Source organism: Cucurbita pepo, chromosome LG07 (assembly GCF_002806865.2).
Source record: "Cucurbita pepo subsp. pepo cultivar mu-cu-16 chromosome LG07, ASM280686v2, whole genome shotgun sequence".
NCBI classification, from domain to species: Eukaryota; Viridiplantae; Streptophyta; class Magnoliopsida; order Cucurbitales; family Cucurbitaceae; genus Cucurbita; species Cucurbita pepo.
Window position 1 is genome coordinate 3,720,134 of NC_036644.1, and position 25,942 is coordinate 3,746,075.

Consider the following 25,942-nt stretch of genomic DNA (forward strand, 5'->3'; position numbering starts at 1 on the left):
ACTGTCTGTACTATATTTAAAAACTATCCACAAAATTTAAGAGTAGCACCGGCACCTTTCACCTTTATAAAAAGAAAAAAATCAATATTTTTTTTTATGAATGAGTTACACTTTTAGATTAACTATAAATATTTTAATATTATTTTGAAAAGTAAGTATTTAAGTTTTAATTAAATATATTTTTGTAGTTCTTTTAAAAAGTTTAAAGATGCATTTTTTATATAAAAAAATTGGTATAAATGAAATTTTTTAAAATTTAAGTATTTTTTAAATTAAAACTTTTAAAAGTTTAGAAGTATTTTTATTAATTTAATAGGTGGAGGCCTCGTACCGAAGAAAAGAGTATTATTTGATCATTCCCTAAATTAGTAGACGTGAGACTTTCATCATCTAACAAAAAGAATTCTGAAAAAAAAATCTTCATAGTCGTTTTTCAATTTTAGAAAATTTATTTAAAAATCGATAAAGTAAAAATAATATATTTTAAAATTATTCAGTCGAGAGTTGTTTGTTAGTTTATTTATATTATAAATAATATAACATATAGAATAATTTTATTCACATTATAAATAATATATTTAAAAATAGTATGTAAAATATATAAATAACGTGTTTAAATATATTATGAAATGTTGAGATATTTTTTTTTTAATTTAAAAAGATAAGCTTATGAAATAAAAAAGGAAAAGATATTTGTTGTTGTAAACAAATTAATAAAATAATATAAAAGAAATTAAATAAAATAAGGTTTAATTATAAAAACTAAATAAATTAATAAAATAATATAAAAGAAACTAAAATATAATAATCCTTAATAATAGGAAATGTGCCATTTTGGTTTGGATTAACGTAAAGTATTGTCGGGTTGGGTTGGGTTGGGTTGGTTTGAATTCTCGAATTCAATATATACTAATCGTTTAAGTCTCAACACAGTTCATCCAATGATAAATCTAATTTAAATAATTGATTTTTAAATCATAATTTTCGAACTGTCTTATCATTAGTTGACTTCTTGTCATAGTCAACCAACAATCGTCACATAGGCTATTCTTACCACTAATAAGCTTTAAATTTGGTCTCGATTAATAATCATCTAAATAATAGAGGTGTTAAAAAATTTGATGATCCGAAAAATCTGATCAACCCAAATTTATTGTTAATTTTAAAATATATACTTCTCCTGTGATACAATTATATATTATTTTTATTTAAATTCATAATTATTTTATTAATTATTTATTCTCTGTTTAACTATTTACGAACTAAAATTAAAAACAATAATTTGAATTTAACAATGTGATGAACCTAATAAAAAAAAATTAAAATTACTTTGGGTTAAATTTAATATTTTATAGGTTGAAAAATTTTACAACTCGAACAAACATCCTGATCTAAACTCAACCCACGAACACCGTACTAAATAGTTTGGAATGTCAAACCATCTTTATTACAACGTTAATTCATAAAAAAATTTACAACCCGAACAATTAAATTAATCTAAGAAAAATAATTAACTCGAAAATAATGACATCACATGCATGCACATGTTAAAAGATAAATTAACAATTTATTTTGTACTTAAATAAAAATGTGCAATTATGTTAATATTTATTTATATTACGCACGTGCTTAATATTAATAACATTATATGTCTTTTTTAATTCACATTATATGTATATTAAAATATTTGAACGGCTTTAACTAATTTATGGACAAATTAAAAAAGTATTAAATATATAAAAAAAATAAAAAAAAATATATAATATATAGATCAATCAAATCAACCAATTCAGAGCAGGCAAGGCAATGAGGCATTCATCAAAAGGCAACAGCTCCACTTTTCCCCCACATTTTTAATAAGTTAGGTGAATGGTCACCCCACATGTGACCCTCTCCTCTCCAATTCCCTAACCTTAATGTTACTAGTTTTAATCATCCTTACGGATCGGGACGTTAGAGGGGCCTACCCCTACTAATCGTCGTGTGCCTGTCCTAACCCTACTGCTTGTAGGCGTCGAGAGTCATTCTACCCCTACTAATCGTCATGCCTATCTTAGCCCTACCACTAGTAGGTATCGAGAGTCGTTCTACTCCTACTAACCGTCGTACCTATCTCAACCCAGCTGCTAGTAGGCATCGAGAGTCGTTCTACCCCTACTAATCGTCNAATACAATTGATTTTCTAATGAACAATTTGTTTATGATCAAATTATAAATTAAATCATTTTGAAAGGATAAGACCTCATTGTTTAACTCCTGAAATCGGTATTCTTTATATAAGAATAAGTAAATTTCGTCATGTGAACCTTATATTCCTAACTCCATGATATGAACAAAGATATCTCAATCATGTAATATAAAATTCAAAGATGTGGCGAAGAAAATGTTGTTCAAATGTTTATAAGATGTTGCAATTCATGTCACGGTAAAAAATAATCAAACTTCATTTATTTTTAGATGGTTATAAAATTTGGGTGTCTAAATTTCTTTGCAATTCTATGTAGTTTAGGTTATATGGTTAGAATTATTCGAGCTTAACTTGATCAATCTTGTTTGTGGAGTGATTCGAATTTCAAACAAATATTTTTGTCTTGAGATATTCGATTAACAAGGTAATTTTACGTTTTCGATTCTCTTGGACATGTTTTTGACATTATTGAGGGCATTTGAGGTTGGTAAGGCTGATGTTTACTCAAATTAATTATTGTTGAGCTAAAAAATTCGGAATAATCAATATGTTTGGTTAAACTAAGTTTAATAATTTGTCCTTAGGGAGTGATATGGACATGTATAGGTTTAAATTGAACGATTGAAGGACAGTCTTGGAACAGCTATAAAATAGTTAGAGGCTCCGATCAAGGCCACGGTAAGTGACTTTAATGTTTGATGGTTGGAATAATTGTATGATGTATGGCGACCCATGACCGTGGGCCTTTCATGCGTCATAATGTTATGTTATGCTTATGTATGTTATGTGATGACCTGTGATGCCATGTTATGTATGTATGTGATGTTCTATTATGTCATGATATGTATGGTACGAAATGCTAGGTTGTGATACAAAATGCTAGGTATGTAATGTTATGTCATGTGACGTTATAGATTATACTATACTATGATGATGCAAGATGAAAGTCCTGATGAGTACTAGGCATACATGACTCATATTTGTACTATGACATGAACAAAAGGAATAACGAAACAATTCTTATTATATACTATGATTTTAAATCATGAGAACCTCATGTATTTATGTATGTCGTGTGCATTGAGATACTTCCATATTATGCTATGTTAGCATGGACACATACCTTTTCGATATTTATGTTCGCATTTCGCCTAGGGCCTTCCCTTCCATGGTGTCCAGCATTTCTAGACGACGTGCATGCTACCCACGTGGTCAACTTACCCATGTGGTCTAAACATTATTATCCATGTCTAGACGACGTGCAAGCAAGTGCCACAAGTTTAAAAGTTTGAAAACCAAATTTATTATTAACTTACAATATCACGTAGCATAACTCAACTAGTTAAGACATTATGTCAGTTGATGCATTTTTGTCGAATTCCAAAAGGGATTTCGAGTGTACATACCCTTCCAAAAACCATTAATTCCCTAACATCATCTATCTCTTTCCATTCTTCCTCCTAACAACGTTGAAAAAACAACAATTTCCTCCCGAAAAAACGAATAGAATTTATGATCAAGCCCATAGCGCGAGCAACGACATCAATCCCGCACCGAGAAAGAGCGTACAATACGAAACAATTTGGAGTCGAAAATTGCAGCTCATTCTCTTGCTAAGAAAGTCAGCAGCAATCAAATCAACCAAAGCCATATACACCAGAATCCCAGCTGATAGAGAGTCCAAAATGCCTTCGGCAACCAACGCTCCGGAGCTGTTCGGGTTGTAGGTGGAGGAGATCGCCGCGCCGATGGCAATCCCAATGGGCGTGGTGGCAGCGAAAAACACAGCCATGAGAGAGGTTGAGAGGGTGTTGAACTGAGCCTGAGAGATGCAGCCACCAAGAGCAAAGCCTTCAAAGAATTGATGGAACGAGAGAGCTGCAATTAAGGGTCTTATGGTGCATGGGCTGTGGGACACTCCCAGAGAGAGCCCAATTATCACTGAATGCGACACTATTCCAAGCTCCAAAATCTGTCCCCATAGAATAATGACGTCAATATTCGGGAATTTTCATTAATCGAGAAGATAAATGGATTACCTGGGAAACAACGACATGTCGTACACCGCTTTCGTCATCGTCGCCGTCGAGCCCATGAGAATGACCATGGCCATGATCATGGAGTGTCACGTGCCCGTCACATGCATCCTTCCCCTGCGGATGACTGTGACGGTGTTGCGCGGCGTGTGCATGCATTCCGACGATGTGCATCCCGCCGCCATCCTCTTCGCCGAACACTTTCACGTTCGAATCGGCGGCCGGGAGAATCCCAGCCTCCAACCCGGAATCCAAACCCGACCCGACCCGATTCGTTTCTTCTTTCAATCGAATCTGCCCCTGTTTCCTCTCGTAATACTGAGTTCCAACGAAATCGACGAGGAGCGTCAAAAGCGACGCCATCATCGCGAAGAATCCAGAGAAGGGGAATTTCGACCAGGGAAATTCCGGCAAGCACGGATCGGAGAGAGCTTTCGATCCATCGGGAAGCATATGAACAAACGCCGTCGCAAGAATCACGCCGGCAGCAAACGCCTTAGTCGCTACAAAGAGATTGCCATCCGTTTTGAGAAACCGGCGATGTCTGCCGAATAACGGAATGGCAATTCCCAAAACTCCCGATGTGAGAATCGAGGCAATGGCGATTAATTTGAAATTAAGCGCTGCCGAATCATCTCTACAGAGTTCTAACTCAGATACACTACAGGATGAATTGCCCATTGATTCGGATACAGTCCGTACAATGGACTCTGTTTGATTACAAATGGAGAACGAAAATTCCTCAGATTAGAAATCAAATACACAAACCTAATCTAACTAAAACCTAGAAACGAAGAATCAATAAATTAATCCATGAATAACAAGAATACAGAAACTCCAAGAAATTAGGAATCCACAGATTTCTGAAACAGACTCAGTTCAATCGAAAGCGGAATAGACGAATCAAGGCGAAAACAAACGAGAATGGAGAAATTACCAGAGAGAAGTCGAGTTTGATCTTGGAAACCTTCAAACCAGAGCATCTGCCACAAATCCTGAAGAACAGAAAACATATAAACGAGGAGAAATCAGAGAAACCAAAGAGGGAAGAATGGGGAGGGATTGGAACCTCGAAGAACAGCATGAGAATAGATTAAGATGGTGAAAAGAGAAGGCGCCGGAAATGGAATGAGGATGGAAGGAGGATTGTTTGAAGAGTTTATAAGAGAGAAGCGGCAGCGAGCGATCGGAGAAGGAGGAGAAGAGAGAAAGAAGGTGGGAGATGGGGGAGAAGGGAAGAGAGAAGAGTGTCGACATAATGGAATGAAATGGAGGGCAGACGCAGAGGTATGAGCCTACAGTTATGACTTCTTGCTTAACAATGAGGCCGATAGTGTCGACACTCTTAACGCCCTCCTTTTGTATTTTTATTTCATTCCTTTTTTGCCCTTCATCTCTCTCTTTTTCTTTTTTAAATAAATTTATTTATTTTTAATTCATTTCTCTCTCTTCCCTCACAAATTTTTAAATTATTATTTTTGGACCTTCTAATTTTAGCCTATTGTCGGTCACAAGTTATTATTATTATTATTATTATTATTATTATTATTATTATTATTATTATTATTATTATTATTTATTATCCTTGACCACATACTTTTAAAATGATTTTATTTTATTTTATTTTATTTTTATTTTATTTGATTGGAGACCTAAAGACTTTCAAAATATTTATTTTTAAATATAAAAGCTNATTTTTTAATTTGAATTTGTTTTATATAATCTTTTTATTAAAATAAAATCTTTATTACTATTAATTTAAATTAAAAAAATATCACTCATACTACACTTGTTTGAGGTTGACTATGTCTAAATGATTCTGCAACCTAAACTAAGTAAAATTGCAAATAAAGTTAGCCATCGGCTAAATGATTCTGCAACCTAAACTAAGTAAAATTGCAAATAAAGTTAGCCATCGGCTATAAAAAGAGTGCTTATTTTATACATTTTACAAGTCTTTTTTTACAAAGTTAACACAACTGTCACCGTCCTCCATTTTTTATTGTGCGGCGTCGTGATCTTGACACGCTCACGACCAGTCTTAAGGGGAATTAAGCCCCATTTTCACCTCGACTTTGTAGCTTCGTCGGACCTTAGGCGAGGTTTGTCTTTGCCAATCGAACATCGCTTGTGCGGAATCCAAGCTTGTTCAACCACACACGCTGCCTGCGCGTGTATGTTCAATCGTTTGCGACACATCCGACTTGCCTCTACACTAGGTTAAGTCATTCGGCTCGACCTGGCCTCTGCTCGGGGCCAAGGTCTCAATGCAACGTCACATCTTGTCTGGTCAGACTTTATATAACCTCAAAATGAAACTCTTTAGTCATTTCAGAGTTGTAACATTCATACTTTATGTCCATAATTAGACATTAGGTATACTTTATGACTATAATTAGCGGCTAGATAAATGTAACTTAAAAGTTAATAAAAAAATCTTGAAAGGAATGAATAAAAATACAGTAATAAAATCTTGAAATGAATTAATGAAATACAATAATTCTAAATTGTAATCCACCCAAAATTAATATGATTTGTCTTTGCATGAATTGAAATATCTTTTTATAATTAATATACGTTAAATAAAATAATTAAAATTATTATTAAAAATTAAAGAGTTAATTAAGCATAAATAAATTCGGAAGTTGGTAGAGTTTAATGTCATTAAATTTTTTAGGAATAAAAAAAAATTAAAAAAAAACTTGGAGATACTATAAAGGGTAAGAGTATTTTTAATTTTTTTTTTTAATAGTTGAAAAGTGTTAATAAAACTTTTTATTATAAACATAAGGATCGTTCTGCTGCTTGGTCATCGTAGCATTGTGATAATCATAATGATCGTTTTCCTGCCTAGTAATGTATGCGTCTCTGCTATTGTGAAGGATAAGGGGTATCCCCCAATGCATGAGGTCCCAACATTTTTCTATTTTCGTTATCATTTAATACAACCGCTAGCTAGCGTTCCGTACATGTCATATCGTTTTTCATACCATTTCACACATCGTTTATCATATCATTTATCATATCTTTCATGCATACGTCGGGGTTGTATTTCATGCTAGTTCGTCGTTTTGCATGTCAATCATATCATATCATTCAAATTACATAAATATATCATATCATAACATTGTATGCTTCAAGACATAACAATTTTCATCATATACATATCATATCATAAACATGTCAATTTATCACATATCTCGTACCATAACATGTTTCATATCATATCACAACATATATATATATATATCCGTCATTCACATGTCATATCATAACGTAAACATTTCGTGGTCATATCATTCCCTAACTTATCATAGTCTTAACGTTCTTATACCTATCACAGTCATATATTACATGAACATACTTTAGTCATATTGTTACAGGAATGTATCCTAATGCTATCCTTCTATCAATCTATCATAATACTATCCCTTTCTACTCATAACCTAACCATATTCTTTTATCAATCGATCGTGACCATATCTCTTTAATCAATCTCTCATATCTATAGCACTTCGATACGTAACCTAACCTTAACGTTTCATGAACATATCTTACTCCAATCATTACATTACGTTTAGTGCATCCTTCTCGTATTCTATCTCAAACATATCATTGAACACATTGTATCGTAAGTGTTATCGTACAATTCACATATTGTAACATATACATATCATATCATAAGCATATCGATCCATAAACAATTCACACATATCAATATATATGACACGTGTAGAATCACGGGACACGTGTCAACATCAAATATAATCATGTCAATAGTAAGACCACTTACCTTATTAGCTTAGGCTAGTGTCACTAATTTAACCAAATTAATATCATTTAATAAAACAAAGGATGATGTAACATACCCCTCTTCAAATATCTCCTCGTGGCTTGAAACTAAATCTGCTTTAACCTTTTGTTTTGTTTTTATAGGGAAGAAAGAATTCTGATAGGGATAAATCTGATGTTAAACCTTTTGTTTTGTTTTTATAGGAAAGAAGGAATACTGTTTAAAAGAGAGTAAAACGACCCGAAATCCCAGGAGCAGCTGGCCCAGGGGTTACGCGCGATTGGTAATGGCATGTGTCGCAGGTGTTGAACGATCTACTCTATACAGGTGTGGGCTTACAGGCCTCATCTCTATCAGCCTGGCTTGCGAGGCGTTCCTGTACGTGCGGGTCTCCCCGCGTAGGAGGCATGCCCAAAGGGCCTCGGGATAGGAGTGGGGGACGACCCTAAGCGCACTGTAAATCTGCGGTTGTTTTTACAGGAAAAAGAATTACTGATCTGTTGGCAGATTTATGGAGGGATCCGATTACCATTTTTTTTTTTAATTTTTATTATTTATTTATTATTATTATTATTTTTGCGTTGTTACTTCTTTATTATGTGACGAGTTAGTTTACTTGATTGGACAATAATAATACGTATTTCTTTTAACTAAGTACATTAGTGATTAGGTCAACCAAGAAATCCACTCAGCCTCGTTATCCATTTATGAAACAAACACGCTACGACATGAAGCCTTCAAATTTAATCGAAATTGATGAGTTCATCCTTTATTTTCCAAAACAAAATCAATGGGTTCGTGAGATGGAATTACGTAGATTAGATAAGAAGGATCAAAATCCAGAACCAATCAGAGCCGTCGGTTTCTCTGACCATTCCATCAATTTCAATCTTCGGCACCCATTTCAAATACCCTCGTTTGAAATCCGAGATGATTTGAGAATAAATTATTTGTTCTTATTTTTTTTCTTTCATTCCTCTTGTTGGAAGAATCCATAAATTGGGAAATCTTTGATTTCTGGTTCATCGTGTAATCGATCGAGGAAGAGGGGTTTTGAGGAATGCGTGTAGAGGATGACGATGATCTTGAAACGAGGGATTCAAGATCGCTTCCGATTTCACCGCCGGCGTACAATTGGCTGACGAATTTCCATCGCGATTTGTTGGCTGGGGCAGTCATGGGCGGAGTAGTGCACACAATCGTTGCCCCAATTGAGAGGACCAAGCTTCTATTACAGACTCAAGAGAGCAATCTGGCCATTGTTGGGGCTGGGCGAAGGAGATTCAAGGGTATGTTCGATTGTATTCTTCGCACCGTTAGGGAAGAAGGTATTCTTTCTTTGTGGAGAGGCAATGGAAGTAGTGTTCTTCGTTATTACCCTTCAGTTGCCCTAAATTTTTCTCTCAAGGTATCTCCAAATTTGTTCTTGTTTTCTGATTTGTTTGATATTAGTTCATACTTACACAACTTGTTCTTCCTGAATCTATGCTGAATGTGAAGGGGAATTGATTGGTTTACTTTTTCTTGTGTTCTTGTTCTTGATAGAGTTTTAAGAATTATGATGCATTTAATGTTTTAGTTTTCATGGCTGAACTGGAATATGATGAATAAGTAGAAACTAGAAGTTGTAGAACTGATAGGCTCTGAGAACAGCCAGAAGCTACAAATGTTAATGCATTGTCAAAGTCTAGTTGTTATGTCTGTTGATGATAGTGTTCGGAACCACGAACCTCCACAATGGTATGATGCTGTCCGCTTTGAGTATAAGCTCTCATGACTTTGCTTTTGGTTTACCCAAAAGGCCTTATACCAATAGAGATGTATTCCTTACTTATAAACCCATGATTAACCCAGTCGATGTGATACTCCTCTCGAGCAAAGTACACTATAGAACCTCCCCTAAGGCCTATGGAGTCCTTGAACAACCTCCCCTTAATTGAGGCTCGACTCCTTCTCTGGAGCTTGTACACCTTTCGTTCGACGCTTGAGTCACTCTTGACTACCTTCGAGGCTCACAACTTCTTTGTTTGACATTTGAGGATTCTATTGACATGGCTAAGTTAAGGGCATGACTTTGATACCCTGCTAGGAACTACGAACTTCTACAATGGTATGATATTGTCCACTTTGAGGATAAGCTCTCGTAGCTTTGCTTTTGGTTTCCCCAAAGGACTTTATTTCAATGGAGATGTATTCCTTACTTATAAACCCATGATCAACCCTTTAATTAGTCGATGTAGGACTTCTCTCCCAACCATCCTCAATAGATAGGAGATTGGAAATCAACGTGCTGATGATTATATTACATCAAGCTATCAGTTGATTCATTGCCATTTAACTGAGATGTATCTTAAGATTTTAGTTCTAACCTCCTTTGATAACTCTAAGCGTTGCAAGAAATCGCTCAGTGTCGAAAATGAGCAAATCATAAAGATTGTGCTCGAGGTTTTCTTGCGTTCTGTTTGTAAAACGGACATCTCTTGCACGTGCACTATATATTTGTGTTGTAAGCTTTTCTGGTAGGCATTCTGCGTTATTTATACTCGTTTTCATTTAAGAACTCGTTCGATGTTGTTGCACGTGCTGGTATCTGAACGTTCTGTATTTCAAACAGCTTTTCTGGTGAATTCTTGAAGTGGGTTTATGGTTTCTGAATGTTGTTTCCTTGCACAGGATCTATATAAAGCAATGTTAAGGAATGGATTTGTAGATGGTCATTTTCTTTCTGGTTCATCAGCCAATTTTATTGCTGGGGCAGCTGCTGGTTGTTCGACGTTAGTTTTGATATACCCTTTAGATATTGCGCACACTCGTCTCGCTGCCGATATCGGAAGAACTGATGTCCGACAGTTTCGAGGCATCTGCCATTTCCTTGGTACCATATACAAAAAGGATGGGATTCAAGGGATTTACAGGGGACTTCCAGCCTCTCTACAAGGAATGGTCGTGCACCGAGGCCTTTATTTTGGCGGTTTCGACACAATGAAAGAGATTTTGGTCGAACAGTCCAAATCAGAGTTGGCACTATGGAAGCGTTGGGGGGTTGCTCAAGTGGTCACAACGTCTGCTGGATTGTTATCGTATCCGTTCGATACAGTTCGAAGGCGGATGATGATGCAATCCGGGTTGGATAAGCCAATGTACAACAGCACTCTGGACTGCTGGAAGAAGATCTATCGATTGGAGGGGGTTAGCTCGTTCTATCGAGGCGCTGTGTCGAACATGTTCAGGAGTACAGGTTCTGCAGCGATCCTAGTTTTGTACGACGAGGTGAAGAAATTCATGAAATGGGGTGGGTTGTAGTAGCTTATAGTCTTTAGAAATTAGCAAAATTCTTGTAGAGTGAGTTCGGGAACGAGCTTACGCTCGATATCGTCGTGTAGAGTGTTCCTAAGCCATTCATTCGCCTCGTTGTGTCTCGAGCCAATCACACGGACGAGGATAACACAAGATCAACAAGAGAAAAACAGTAATACAAGAAGAGATTCTGATATAGAAGGAAAGCAACTTGGTTTCCTGTTTCATCTCCGAGATTTTTTCTTGTATGTTCTTTGAATAATGCTTTACTGACAAAACAATTATGTTAGAACAGATCAGGCAGAGCACTGGGAGAGCTCTTTATTCTTCTTCCTTTACACAGAAAAAGCAGTAAAGTTGCAGTTTTTACTGTTGATTTTTTATTTAAAAAAACAAAATTAAATATTCTATTGTTACTTTGGTTCATGATTATCGATAAGATTAGGGTGTTCATATGACGTGAGAACGTGGCTAATCCAAACTACCCAAACTATAAGGACGAGCTAATTCAAACTACCCAAGTCATAAGGGCTTGTGTTCATATGACGTGAGAACGTGGCTAGTCCAAAAGTTAGGCCGTTGAATTAATTTTTGAGATTTTTTTAACGTGAGTTGAGTCAACTTTTTTATGTCAAAGATAACCCGACAATCCATCCCAAGTCATTCTGGTTGCTCGAGTCACCGTCATCAACCCAACTAACCTGAATGAAAACCGTCGGAGATGACTCGATGGCGGTGGGATGGATGCCGATGGTGGTGAGAAGAGTCTTAATATGTTAAACGTTATGGTTCATGTTTTCCAAGAAATTATCTATTAAACTCTAATTAGAATAGAACTGAAAACATGTCATTAGTATGATCAATAGCATGTTATAGGAACCATATTATCATGATTTGAGCAAGGAAATGGTTTGATTTTTTTGTATGTAAGAGCAAGTTAAACGCTATGATGCACGTTTTTCAAGAAAGACATGAGTTGAGCTCCGATTTGAGCGAAACTGAAGTCATGACTAGGTATCCATATTTAGATCGCTACACTATATCTCTATTGTACATGTATGTGATTTTAGCGGTTATATAGGAACGATTAAGGATTCACCAACTAGCCCTTAATCATAAACCTAACTCAATTGTCAATGGTCCAGATAATTATAGAACTGGCTTATGATATCTTATAATGTATGATTTGTACTATATGGAGATAATTAAAGAATTTTCAAGTTAGCTTTCCTTCAGTGAAACTGTCACAAGCGTCAAGGATTTCCAATTGTACCTTTGAGTTAGTCGATCTTGAGACTCCTGATTATTGGTCATGCATGTGAGTTAATGGTTATATGGAGACGATTAGGGGTTTGCTGACTAACCCTTAATCATAAACCTAACTCGGGTTAGGTTAACCAGCTGGGGTCCACAATTGTACCTTATGGTTGACCTTGAGACTTTTGATTATTGTTCATGCATGTGATTTAGCGGTTACATGGGGATGATTAGGTGTTTACCAACTAACCCGTAATCGTAAACTTAACTCGATTGTCAAAGGTTCGAGTAACTATAAAACTGGCCTATGATGCCTTATGTTGTATGATTGTATTATGTGCGGACTACTAGAAAGTTTGTCATTTGTTTTCTTTGAACCTGTCATGAGTGGCATGAGTTTCGGCTCTAAAATTGTAAACTTGTCATGATCCTAGCTCGACCAACCTATCCAATAAAAATACTGGAAATAATCTTGGAGTAGGGTTTCGACCCTAAAATCAAGGAAAATATAAGCATGGTTTCCGGTTTAGGGTTTAGGGTTTTCGAAAAAAAAAAAAAAAAAGAGCAAATTTTTTATTGGAACACGTGGCAATAATCTTGGATTTTGATATTTTATTAAAAAAGCAAAAATATCTTTCAAGATGGTTTCGGCGCTGGAACAAACGAGAAGTTTCTAGAAGCAAGTGAATTGAGATATTTGTGATTCGGACACGTGGCAAAAGAAGCTTCGAACGAATCCTCTACCCGCAGTCCTAGAACCTTCCATGCCGACGCCATTAATATTCAGTTTCCTCCTTCCATAAACATTCAAAACACTAAGCTCCGGAAACTCCATCCTTCTTCAAATTACCACACTGATTAACCTTCCGGTCTCCGATTAAACTACTTCCGATCAAAGCAATGGATGAACTCGAAGCGAAGACGAAGCCGGACGGCGTTCCGGCGTCTTCTTCCTCTACTTCTCCTTCGTCTTTGAGAACTTCTCCCCGGCCGATTGAAGGTCTACACGATGTCGGACCGCCTCCATTTCTGTCCAAGACCTTTGATATGGTGGAAGATCCTTTGACGGACTCCATTGTTTCGTGGAGTAAAGCTCGTAATAGCTTCATCGTTTGGGACTATCTCAAATTATCCACTACCTTGCTTCCTCGATACTTTAAACACTCTAATTTCTCCAGTTTCATTCGTCAGCTCAATACTTATGTAAGTTCTCTGTAAAATCAATTTCAATTTCGTTTCTGTTAGAGTTCGAATTCGGAAACTGCTTTGTTTGGAACTGTTGATCTTTTCGTTCGTGGAAAATACAATCTAGGATCATCGTCTTTGTTTGGATGAAATTGTTTGAAATCTTGATGATCTGGTCTCGTTGATGTTGTAATTCTTCAATGTAGGGTTTTTGAATAGTCGATCCCTATCGTTAGGATCGTCTTTCTTTCTATCTTCTTTGTTTGGATGAAATTGTTTGAAATCTTGATTACCTGATCTCGATGATGCTGTAATTCTTCAATGTAGGGTTTTCGAAAAGTCGATCCCGATCGTTGGGAGTTTGCGAATGAGGGATTTCTTGGAGGACAGCGGAATCTATTAAAAACGATTAAGAGGAGGAGGCATTCGTCCCAAAGCTCTCAACAGCAAGGAGGAACATGTGTGGAATTAGGGCAATTTGGATTGGAAGGCGAACTTGAGAGGCTGAGAAGGGACAGAAGCTCGTTAATTGTGGAATTAGTAAGATTGAGGCAACAACATCAAAGTTCAAGAGAGCAAGTAATGGCCATGGAGGATAGGCTACAGAAAGCAGAAAGTAAACAGAAGCAGATCATGACATTCCTCAGCAAAGCCCTAAAGAATCCGTCCTTCATTCAGAAATTAATCCATAGTAATCAGATAAGAGAACTGACAAGCGTTGGAATCGGTCGAAAGCGAAGACTAACTGCTAGCTCAAGTCTAGAGAATCTCCAGGATGAGACCATACTAGCAGCTGTTAAACAAGAACAGCTAGAAACTCCGGAGCCTGATATGGAATCGCTGTTAACAGCCAATTTTGAAGATGAGTCAAGCAGTGAGATCAAGGATGTTGATCACTCAATTCATGAGGAAATATTGGATGAACTTTGGAATGAAGATCTTATGGCTGAAAATCCAGAGGAGGAAGGCGTAATGGTTGGTGATCAATCAGAAATCGATGTGGAAGTGGAGGATTTGATTGATGAACCTCCTGATTGGACCGAGGACTTGGAGGAACTCGTTGATCAAATGGGGTTTCTTCAGCCCAAGCCGTAGATATAGCAATGTAGATAGTGAAATCAATGATTTGCTCCTCTTTGGTGTGGTATAGGTTTGAGGATGGTGGAGGTCGCAAAGGAGCCACTGATTGTTCTTGTTTCGCTTATATTTTTTTTAAGAATCATTGGCTTATGGTTACTCTTTTCCTTCGTGGTTTTATTTGCAGGCATGTGCATAAAAGGACCTGCGAGATTATTCAGTCATTTGCTGATTTCTTTACCACTAAGAGTAACTATCCCATTGATTAACTGAGAATCAATTATTTCTTTTCATGTAAATTGTAGGAGTCTGCTGAAAAATTCAACCATTTTCTTACCTCAAATTCGTTTAGGTTCTTGCCAATTCTTCTTGTGGAAGATAGTTCCTGTTGTCATAATTTAGAAAATATGGGTTCTGATAGAGTCTATTTTTGATCTTGAAAAGCCTTTGATCCATGATTGAACTTAATAATATTAACCAACTTCAGTTATCATAGATGTTCTTGAATTCTTTGACAATCTTTTAAGCTATCATTTATGAATTCAATTGCCTTATTGATACCCTTTTCTGACAGAAGAAGGAAGAATCACATGTTTATATTCTCAAGTGGAAGAAAGAAAATCTACATAGAGAACAAAGATGTACTTTCAAGTCATTACAGGCCGAAAGAACAAAGATGAGTTATCATTTACATGAAATGCTGAGCCAAATAAGAGTGTTTGTTGTGGGGCTGCAGAGGCAGGAGCCTGAACCTTAGATGGTGGCTGTCACAGGCACCCTTGGGCTCGGGATCCCCATGTACGAGAGCCTGGGAGACATCCTAATCTTTGGGCTAGGCCGAGGCGAAGGTATCGGAACAGAGCTGCCGAAGAAACCCGGTGTGGGTCTTGGTGACAAGTTCACTTGCTCAAGTGCTCGTGCTTGCAACTCTGCTGGGTACTCCTTCACACATCCAATTCTGGGGCCAACTCCACTGCTCCATCTGCACAGCAAGCGCTTTGGTATATCTATCAATGGTGCCTCTATTCTGCTACCTGGGTTCTCTTGCTTCTCAAGTGTGCTAACCAACTTGACTGGTATTTCCAAATCGACATCCTCTACAACCATGTCTTCTGACGATGTTGCTGTTGATGTTTCTTTGACCACGTCTTTGTCTGAGTAGCTGTCGTCATCTACTGAACACCTCTGTGTCATTATGAAGAAATTGTTAGAAATCACGACTCTCTACAATGGTATGACATTGTCCACTTTAAGCATAAACTCTCATAGTTTTGCTTTGGGCTTCCTCAAAATGCCAAAACAATGGAGATATATTCTTTACTTAGAAACCCATGATCATTATTAGTCGAGGATGGACTCTCTTCCAACAATTCTCTCCTCGAACAAAGTAGCACAGTGAAGCCTTCCCTGAGGCCTATGGAGCCCTCAAACAACCTCTCTCTAATTGAGGCTCGACTCCCCTAGAATCATCGAACAAAATACACCATTTATTTGACACTTGAATCACTTTTTTACTACATCTTTGAGGCTCACAATTTCTTTGTTCGGCATTTGGGGATTCTAATAAGGGCAGGATTCTAATACCGTGTTAGAAACTACAATTCTTCATAATGGTATGATATCCACTTTGAGCATAAACTCTCATGGACTTTTCTAATAGGTCTCATTCCTATGGAGATGTATTCTTTACTCATAAACCCCGATCATTTCCTAAGGAAAATAATTTTAAGTAATATGCCAGGCTGAAAATAAGCAGATACAGCAAGTGGCCATGTACCTTAACGTTGGTCAAGTCTACCGAGTGTTCTTCAAGGAAACTGATGAACTCTTTGAAATTGTTCTCTGTTGGAAGGTAATGTCCACTGTATGGCCAAATAGCCTAAAGAAGATTCAAATAGAAACATCACCCATTGAAAATGAGAAATCCAGAACAATATTCAAGCATACACACCTTAAGAACTCCGTCAACGGCGACCAATCGCCCGGCCGCTGTTATAGCCCCTCCAGACAGGAAGCTGGAGTGCTGGAAACGGCCTTTCTTCTTCAGCCCCACATACAAATCTCTAGTGGTACTGAGTACAAAAATCAACTTGGAATCTTCAACTGTGTTGATGGGCACTCTACTTCGCTTGTAAATAAGCTTTCCATCCTCCACAATCACCAGGTACTCCTCCCTCTCTTTCTGCAACATAAATTAACAGAAAAAGACTTGCTTAATGCTTGCAATGGAATGGAAACTGCTACATGATCAGGCCAGTGAGAGTGGGACTTACTGGTCCAAGATACTGTATGCATTGCTTGTATAGAACTGATCTATGGCACTTCTCAAGATTTACCTTTTTCCCATCACCAATATCTAACCTTTTAAAAGACACATCTAAGGATTAGAATGAGGAGGATTTAGTCATGTAATGATGCCTGTAGTTGATAGGCAAATTACCAGTAAAAGAAAGGTTGTGTGCTCTTGCTGTCAAACCAAACATCGTAGTAAAAATGCAAGTTGTGTCCATAGCGGTGCCGGGGATCAATCTGCTCATAAGTTCAATAGAGCTATGTCAACATGCTGCTAGCTAAGCTTTTAAGTTCCAATCATGAACTTTGTCGAGTCAATGACCGTGTTGAGTTTGAGACGTTTGGTGATGGTATGAAGTTTTGTTACTGAGAATTGAATTTATATCTTTGAAAAAACTGTTGAGGATTGGGAGGGAGTCCCACGTTAGGTCATTTAGGGAATGATCGTGGGTTTATAAATAAGGAATACATCTCCATGGGTATGAGACTTCTTGGGAAAGCCCAAAGCAAAACCACGAGAAATTAAGTGGACAATATCATACCATTTTGGAGAGTCGTAGTTCTAACATGGTATCAGAGTCATGCCCATGGCTATAGAATCCTCAAGTGTTGAACAAAGAAATTACTAGGCTCGAAAGTATAGTCAAAAGTGACTCATGTGTCGAACAAAGGGTGTACTTTGTTCGAGGGCTCCAAAGAAAAGAGTCGAGCCTCGTGGAGACTGTTCGAGGGCTACATATAGTCCTCAAGGGAGGCTCTATGGTGTACTTTGTTCGAAGGGAGGATTGTTGGGAGGTAGTCCCACCTGGGCTAATTTTGAGTTTATAAATAAGGAATACATCTTCATTGGTACGATATATTTTAGAAAAGCCCAAAGCAAAACCACGAGAGATTATGCTGGACAATATGTGGAGATCCATGATTTATCTAGAATGATTGGTATCTAAAAAGATGGTTTCTCTTGCAGATAACTCAAATACCACTTTCAGCCTCAGATGACAACGTGGAAGATTCAACAAAAAAAAACTCGGAATCACATGAACTTACTGCTTCAAGCCAGTGTTGTAGAGCTAGTTTTTGAGCATTCTCATCCTTGGATAAACCTTTCCCGACCTAAACAAAGATAGAACATCATCAATGCCCTAATTCCCACCAAGAAACAAAGGCCACAATCATACAAAAAATCTACCTTTGCAGCTCGTGTCCTCGCCCGGGACCAGCGCGATGTAGCGGTTTGTGTCTTTTCGACATCGAAAAATGACACAGAGCTTACCTTGAGAGCTGCAAAGTCCAAAGCTTTCCACCTTCAAAGTTTAATGAACAGTGAGAAACATTTCTGTAAGCCAAAAACTGAAAAGAGAAATAGAATTGTTTCACACACCATAGCTCCTCAACCACTACTGCACAATCTGCCAGGTTCCTTCTGGTTCTGTAACTCTTATAGACCTTTTGTAGCTTAGTTGCTGCAGAATCCAGCTCACTGACTGGCTTAGTAATGGAAGAAGATATAACGACCGGCTTGGGAAGTGAAATTCTGGGTTTTCTCTGATTCTCTGGCTGTCGAATTTTTCTCCCAGATGAAGGGAAACTCCTCTGGTCAACGACCATATTGTTGAAGGAATTAGGAACTTGTTTTAGTTGCAGATTCTGTAATGTTGGTGGTTTTTCTGCTCTGATTCTGCTACCACTTCCTTCTTCATCCTTCAAGCTAGATTCCTTGACATTCATCTCTCCACCCTGCAAATCTGGAGGCAAAAGGGTTTGATTTTGCTGGTTAAAACAGGAAACAAAAAACCCAGATGGATTTTAACCTTAAAATTCCCAAAAAGAATGAGTTTCTGACCTGAAATCCTCAAAAGGGTTTCGATGTTCTGTGTTGAGCTCCAATGGAAGATGAAGGAAGGAAGCCTTCTCTTGATGTATTTAATGGAAACCTTGAGGGTGTTCTTTAATGGCGCTGACGTTTTCTGGGTCAGCAGTCGCTGTCATCAAACTGGGGATCAAAAAGTCTTGCATTGATCTAATTTACAGGACGTTGGTTTAGAAAAAAGGTAAATTATCCCAAGTTGTTGATTTATAATAATAATATCCGACAGGAAAGCCAGATATGGAAGGTTTGCAGTGCATGGCGGCGTCTGCGAGAGCTGCAGCTGCCAGCCATTGTTGAAGATGAAGGTCAGTTTTAAATTCTAAGCTGCCTGCCTGCTTCAGAAGGCAGTTGAGAGAGTCCATAAAATCATTTTGTTCTGGACTCACCTACCCAGAATATGAATATTTATCACTGGCTGCCATTATTGAATTTGTTTTTTTGTTTTAAAAAAATTATGCTATGTTTCAATCTCTTATGTCTAGTTGGATGGAAATTTTATTAAATATTTTGTGTTTTGTGTCCTATAAATGGAAAATTATGAATTTTAAAATTAAGGAATTCAAATAAAAACAATATTATTTCCGGTGTTTTTTAATCTATTTGGTTATAGGCTTAGAAATAAAATATACTATTAGTTCAAAAAAACACTTTTCAAGAAACATGGGAGACATTGTAAAAAAATAAAAAATAAAAAATTAGGCTCAAGCTAATCCAAGCCGATCGTTAGCAAATATTGTTTCTTTGAACTGTTCGTTAGCAAATATTGTCTCTTTGAACGGTTCGTTAGCAAATATTGTCTCTTTGAACGGTTCGTTAGCAAATATTGTCTCTTTGGACTATTCTTTTTAAGCTTCCCCTCGAGGCTTTAAAAGTAGCTAAGGGAAGGTTGCCACACTCCTAGGGAAAGGTTTCCACACCCCTCACCTCTCGGGGAAGGTTTCCACGCCCCCTTTCCACACCCCTCACCTCTCGGGGAAGGTTTCCACGCCCCTCACCTCTCGGGAAAGGTTTCCACGCCCCTCACCTCTCGGGGAAGGTTTCCACGCCCCTCACCTCGCGGGGAAGGTTTCCACACCCCTCACCTCTCGGGAAAAGGTTTCCACACCCCTCACCTCTCGGGGAAAGATTTTCACACTCTTATAAATGGCGTTTTGTTCTCCTCCACCTTTTATAAAAGAAAAAAAAATTACTGAGGTAGAGGAGGGAAGGCAAGGATTAGCCATCAAATAAGAAGTTCTCACTTTCTCTCCTATTTCCCACAAATGTAACTATCATTGTGACTACCACTTAAAAAATAACTATCAATATAGATTTGAGCCCAAAGATAACCGTCAATGCAACTATTAATGTCATTATTCCAACTATATTTAGTATCATACATGTAACGATCATAGTCGGAATCATCACACTTTGATACATTACTTCTATAAGTAGAGTTCCGAAAACTAAAAAAAATAAAAAATAAATAAATAACCTTTCTAGTTCAGGGCATCACAAACATAGAGAGAAGTAGGAAGCTCACAAGCATGTGTTGTTATAGATTCAAACCAGTGTTAGATCACAAACAGATACTTCATAAAGATGTAAGATTGAGTAGCTTTCATAATCAACGAGACCCAGTTACTACAAGGCATTTTAGAGAGAGCGTCGCGTCGGAGCGTGGTAGGTTTATGCAGCAGAAGATATCGACTGTGTCTTCTGGCGGGGTGGGATTCGGAGCCATAGCTTCAAGCTATCATATGCAGCAAACCCAATGGCCACAGAAGGAACAATCTGCATAATTGACAAAATGGAAGAGAACTTAGCATGAACAACACACTTCAATCGTTTCAATCTCAACTGTTACCTTAATATAATTAATGCTGAGTCCTGCAAACAACTGCCTCCATCCTTGGTTACGAACGATTATCCTAAGCCTTTCTCTTGAGTTCCCATATCTGACTTCACCATTTAGCGAAGATGGCATATCTCCAACCTGCACATAACAAATCAATGGGTTAAACCGACGAAGAAGGAACCATTCGTTCGTAGTTCGAACAAACATTATAACTGTGGATGTGGGAATTGGAGAGCTCTAGGGAAGATCACGAACGCCCCATTCAATTCATTATATTTACGAGTTCAACAATTAAGGGTAGAGATTTTTATGCAAAAATCCTTCACAATACATGCTTGTCAAACTAATTTTACCCTTTACTGTTCATCTCTTCTTGTAATAGAGGACGCAATTCCAACCAAAAGAATCACTTCCCACAATCTGTGTATTCAACAGATATTCAGTCTGATTCGGCTTAAAAAGTAGTCAATAGTGTAGGTCTTCACACCACTTTTTGGGCAGGTTCGCGGGTCAATGTTTTTGCCCCCGGTAGCAGCTGGATTTCCCCAAAATCAAAAGCAAAATGGTCTGCCTCCCAGGTCTCGTCAAGCAATTCGACTTAAAGAGAAAACCCAGTGTCGCCAAATGCGGACCGATCCATGTTTTGAACCATATTTATTGGTCTGTTTGGTTTTCAATGGTATAAAATCGAGAACTAATCGATTACAGTTTGGATAGACTGGCAGTTCATATGTTTTAGTTGGTTCTGTCGGTCTGGATCGGTTCAGTTCGGTTTTCAAGGAATTTGGTTTCAGCAACAATGAGATTAAAACCCAAACAAGAGTGTTAGAAAATGATGAAGAACAATACCTGCATTTGTCTTCTAACAACATCCAGTGGATAAGTGACCGTCTGCCCCAACAAACCAGCCAGAGCTCCACAGGAAAGCCGCATTACAATAGATTTCTGATGCTCCTCAGGAACGTGACTTTTAAGTTCTTCATAAACGTAAAACTTTAAGCCAGCATATGGAAGGATTCCAGTCAGTGTTGGACCTATTCAAACATGAAAAACATGTTTAATCAGTGTCCATATAAAATAAACAAGTTAACTTGGTTCAGGATACAAAAAATCATGTAAAGATCAACTAAAAACAATGACAAAAAGAGAAGACAATCAAGACACACCTACACCACGATATAGTGCACGTACTCCACCACCGCTATAAACACGCATTAGAACATCCCTGATGCCATTGTACATAGGTTGAGTATGATAACTTCTAAAACCACCGCTCTTCACCATTCTTGTGTCACTAATCTATATCCCAAGGTAACGAAACAGTTAGATGAACTTCCAAGCACTTAAAACAGAAAGAAACAGTTGAACACGAAATCGTTCATATCTTGAATATGTACAAGGTAAAAAAGGGACACGAGGAAGAATATCAGTCTGTAAAATGATCGCAGATTAAAAAATATACTTTTGAAGTTAATGTACATAATGAAATAGCTTTATAATATATACCTGGTAAGCGAGTTTTGTCCGTGCCAAGTCTAAGGGATACGTGCACAAAACAGCTGTTCCCCCAGCTACCGAACCAGCTAGAAGATCGATATGAGCCCCAGTTCCTAAGCCAGGATAGTTATTCAAAATCCAACACCGATATTGCTCATACGCCATGAAATGAAGAGCTGCATAAGGAATAATCCGAACAACGCTAGCGCCATTTCCCCTAAAACATAAAAAGTAGAAAACTTATATTCAGAGGACAGTAGTTTAGACAAAGAAAAGTTCTCACTATACAAAATTCTAAACTTACTTATAAAATCCACGCACACCTTCATGCTTCAGCACCTTCCTCAAAGATTGAAAGACTCCAAGAGATTGGAATCCTTCGGTTCTCGTCTGTCAATGTTCATAATACAGAGTTCAGATTAAATGTTCAGTGAATATAGAACAATTGTACTGATATTGATGTTGTAGTTTATATGTTTCCATCGTAAGCCACCTACTTCTCTTATTCTCCCAAATGAATAAGCTCATTGACTTAAAAAAAGTGATTATACTTCTTGCACCAACAAATATGAGACAGCTCCAAGGACGGTCTAGTGGTAAAGGCTTAGTACATTGGGAGATACTGTAGCGAAACCTTGAGGGGAAGCCCAAAAAAGAAAGCCCAAAGAGGATAATATCTACTAGCGGTGGATTTGGAACGTTACAAATACCCTCCAAGTCCATGGTTTAAGACTCAAATTGAAAACTCAATATCTTAAGATCCTTAATGTCTGAATTGGCCTGGCCTTGAGAATGACAAAACCCTCTTGGGATTGGAAGGCAACCGCGAGCATAATGAAACGGCGGTTCCTCATTCTCTAAACCAATCCCGATTGCTATCAACATTTAATCCTACAGTCTTGTAAGGATTTCATGCATATAGGTAAACAAAATTAACAATAACAAAGTTAAATAAAGTTAGTCTCTAAAGAAACCACCTAGAAAGTCACCTGCAAGAGTATCTTAATTCGTTCCAAGGGTGCAACAGAAGTCTTAGCAAAGCCACCAGCAGCACCACCAGCTATCAGCTCTTTAACATAAACAGGTAGACCATCAATGAACGAGACTTCTCTTTTCGCAGACGAACCATCTACAAACCCCGCAACATTTGCTGACAAGGTAGACCCTTGAGACGAATTCATCTTGGATAATCAAAAAAACCTTACCAACTGCTCAAACAAAAACAACTTTGAAACCAATCTCACACGAAATCGATATTATCCGCTCTGCAGCTTGAAGAATTCTTTATCCCATCTATCTCTCTGAACACAATATGAGAAGATCTTTCTCTTAACAGACAGACAAGGCGGCCTGAGAATACCCAGAAAGGATTTGGGCAAATTCACAAGCCGATCTTCTTCTTGAATGACGACAAGATACATCCACAGGAACAATGAGGCTCAGCCTGCAGACGAAATATATTCCAAACCCTTCAATTATAACAATGCCCCCATCAATCTATCAAAGAGATACCGATCCCCCATCAGAATTTGATCACCGTAATATTAAATAACAACTCAAACACAACAAATCCCATCAAAACAAGTATCCGCTTCAACCACCAATTCAGATTTCGATGAAATCAAAACCCCAATTCCAAGAGAGAGTTCCAAATCGAAAACTACAAAATACCTAATCCCCAAAGAACCTATCTAAACAAGGAAATTAATCGAAAATAGAGAATCAAACAAAAGATTAAGAAAAGAAAAAAAACATACTCGTGATTTAACGGAGTGGAGACGGGAGAGAGGCAGTAGAAATCGCAGTTTGTTGTCGAAAGCTTAGTGAAAAAGACATAAAACGAAACCGTTCTCGACAACCGCAACGGAAAAGGAATCTTTCCTCGCGGAACCGCCGGATCCCCCGTCTACTCCGTCGTGGGCCTCCCTCTCCTCTCCTCTCCTCTCCTCTCCGCTCCTCTGAAATCTGGATTGGTTTGTTCTTTCAAGGCGCTTCTAATGGGATTTTTAAAATGTGTTTTTTTCTTCATGTCTTTCATCTTCCATTTCGGAAACGTGATGCGTTGGAGAATCAGGTACAATCAGCCTTTCGGTAGATTCACCAATAAGAATCCTCCACGTGGCTTCCAATTCACCGTTGACCGAATCAAACGGAGCTGATTATGGTTCATGTTTGTGGCCGGCTTTATAGAATAAATATTGTTTTATTAAAATCCTTTTTAAAAATTAAAAAAAAAAAAAAAGTATTTTTAAAATAATTGTTTTTTTTATTTATTTTATTTTAATTATTTTAAATAGTGTTTATTAAAATTCCATTTGAAATTAGAAAAAAGTAATTATGGTGAACTTTCACATTTTGGTATTTAATTATAATTTATTAGAAGATAATTATTTAAATTGCATCTAATTTTGTATTATAAAGTTTAAGAAAAAATAATTATTAGATAAAATTGAATAAATTAAATTTTTATTCATAAACGAGGGAGATTTTATTTATTAATATAACAAGTATTATGGATAAATATGATTTTTTTAAATAATTAAAAAAAAAAACAACCGGACACTCCAATCTAGATTGGGTTGAATTGTAAACTCTATCCAGGTTGTTCAAGTCACAAATCCAACCAACTCGAAATTTTAGATTAAGTCAGTCGGGTGCATTAGACACCGGCTGACTTCATTTTTGTTTGTAGGGATTCAAATCCCGAAAACCCACCTAACACCATCTAAAATTCTTTATATAACGACTCTATTTTCTACTTAAATAAAACTGCTACTACATGCATAATGTACATTTTTATACGAAAATATTCATTTTAAATAGTTCATAAACAATGTATGGACTTACACGTTAAAAATAAAATCCTTTAAGTCTGTCCAGAAACATATAAGAAACGAAAATAAACAATATATCCAAAAATAGAAAACAACACGTTGTCCTAATTAACCCTAAAATACTAATAAATAAGATGAAATGCAACTACTCTAACATCGGTTTCATGGTCTTCACACGTCATGTCTCATATTTACAGCAATGTCTTGACTTTACCTGAAATAAAAGAGTAACACATAGCTTGAGTATTTTAAAAAATAATGAGGAAGTAACACATGCAAAATAGTGAGACCCATCATTTAAAACATCATTTCATTCCAGTCCGAATTTAATTGGATGTGTAACACTTCTCTACACACAGCCCACGCGTGTGAACGTGAACCCATCAACCTCGCACACCTCCTGGGCCTACTGGTCGGGCTAGCAGTCCCTAATGAGCTATTGCTAGACACCCAGAGAGAATAGCGGTTGTCGTATCATCATGGCGAACATGATGGTCATAATCAGTCTCATAGTGTACGGTTATGTACTCATCATAATGGGAAAGTATCCCAATGCACGTGAACACACAATTATGCATTTCGATCACGAGCATCAAAAGGACGAAAATGAAAGAAGAAAGAATGAGTATAGTATGGCTCACACTCCCATCAATGGCTTCTTCCTTTTTGTGCATCTATTTTGCTCCTAGGTCAGGCAGAGCTTCAGCATCAATGGCGGAACTTTGTCGAGAAATCGATATCGACATCGAGCTCGGAGATCTCGGATGATAAGCGGAAAT

The 25,942-nt window shown here is 37.3% G+C and overlaps 5 protein-coding genes across 11 annotated transcripts; 2 read left to right on the plus strand and 3 right to left on the minus strand.

The window, feature by feature from the left end:
* Positions 1–3,467: 3,467 nt before the first annotated feature.
* On the minus strand, positions 3,468–5,538 carry LOC111799189 (zinc transporter 4, chloroplastic-like). Its single transcript, XM_023682624.1, has 4 exons — positions 5,294–5,538; positions 5,162–5,219; positions 4,228–4,934; positions 3,468–4,160 (listed from the first exon to the last, which is right to left on the minus strand). Exons 1-4 carry the CDS (start codon positions 5,306–5,308, stop codon positions 3,705–3,707), a joined length of 1,236 nt encoding a protein of 411 aa, XP_023538392.1. The 5' UTR covers positions 5,309–5,538; the 3' UTR covers positions 3,468–3,704.
* Positions 5,539–8,784: 3,246 nt separating this feature from the next.
* Positions 8,785–11,690, plus strand: LOC111798128 (probable ADP,ATP carrier protein At5g56450). The gene is made up of 2 exons (XM_023681106.1): positions 8,785–9,425; positions 10,691–11,690. The coding sequence occupies exons 1-2, from the start codon at positions 9,078–9,080 to the stop codon at positions 11,318–11,320; spliced, it is 978 nt and encodes a 325-aa protein (XP_023536874.1). The 5' UTR covers positions 8,785–9,077; the 3' UTR covers positions 11,321–11,690.
* A 1,664-nt stretch (positions 11,691–13,354) lies between these two features.
* Positions 13,355–15,590, plus strand: LOC111798410 (heat shock factor protein HSF30-like). 4 transcript variants are annotated; one of them, XM_023681533.1, is made up of 4 exons: positions 13,355–13,774; positions 14,084–14,923; positions 15,021–15,082; positions 15,408–15,590. In XM_023681533.1, the coding sequence occupies exons 1-2, from the start codon at positions 13,472–13,474 to the stop codon at positions 14,849–14,851; spliced, it is 1,071 nt and encodes a 356-aa protein (XP_023537301.1). In that variant the 5' UTR covers positions 13,355–13,471; the 3' UTR covers positions 14,852–14,923; positions 15,021–15,082; positions 15,408–15,590. The 4 variants fall into 4 exon arrangements, with proteins under 4 accessions (XP_023537301.1, XP_023537302.1, XP_023537299.1 ...); XM_023681534.1 differs by having other exon boundaries at positions 15,411–15,590; XM_023681531.1 differs by having other exon boundaries at positions 14,084–15,082.
* Positions 15,411–19,125, minus strand: LOC111798409 (IQ domain-containing protein IQM1-like). Of its 3 annotated transcripts, none has more exons than XM_023681530.1 (9): positions 18,969–19,125; positions 18,507–18,862; positions 18,315–18,429; positions 18,173–18,238; positions 17,274–17,362; positions 17,107–17,194; positions 16,785–17,015; positions 16,611–16,712; positions 15,411–16,018 (listed from the first exon to the last, which is right to left on the minus strand). In XM_023681530.1, the coding sequence occupies exons 2-9, from the start codon at positions 18,851–18,853 to the stop codon at positions 15,587–15,589; spliced, it is 1,470 nt and encodes a 489-aa protein (XP_023537298.1). In that variant the 5' UTR covers positions 18,854–18,862; positions 18,969–19,125; the 3' UTR covers positions 15,411–15,586. The 3 variants fall into 3 exon arrangements, with proteins under 3 accessions (XP_023537298.1, XP_023537297.1, XP_023537296.1); XM_023681529.1 differs by having other exon boundaries at positions 18,507–18,870; positions 18,969–19,124; XM_023681528.1 differs by having other exon boundaries at positions 18,507–19,124.
* A 1,203-nt stretch (positions 19,126–20,328) lies between these two features.
* On the minus strand, positions 20,329–24,334 carry LOC111798849 (mitochondrial carrier protein CoAc1-like). Of its 2 annotated transcripts, none has more exons than XM_023682198.1 (8): positions 24,087–24,334; positions 23,319–23,773; positions 22,634–22,719; positions 22,339–22,546; positions 21,999–22,131; positions 21,682–21,866; positions 20,842–20,970; positions 20,329–20,768 (listed from the first exon to the last, which is right to left on the minus strand). In XM_023682198.1, the coding sequence occupies exons 2-8, from the start codon at positions 23,508–23,510 to the stop codon at positions 20,664–20,666; spliced, it is 1,038 nt and encodes a 345-aa protein (XP_023537966.1). In that variant the 5' UTR covers positions 23,511–23,773; positions 24,087–24,334; the 3' UTR covers positions 20,329–20,663. The 2 variants fall into 2 exon arrangements, with proteins under 2 accessions (XP_023537966.1, XP_023537965.1); XM_023682197.1 differs by having other exon boundaries at positions 23,319–23,826.
* Positions 24,335–25,942: the final 1,608 nt, after the last annotated feature.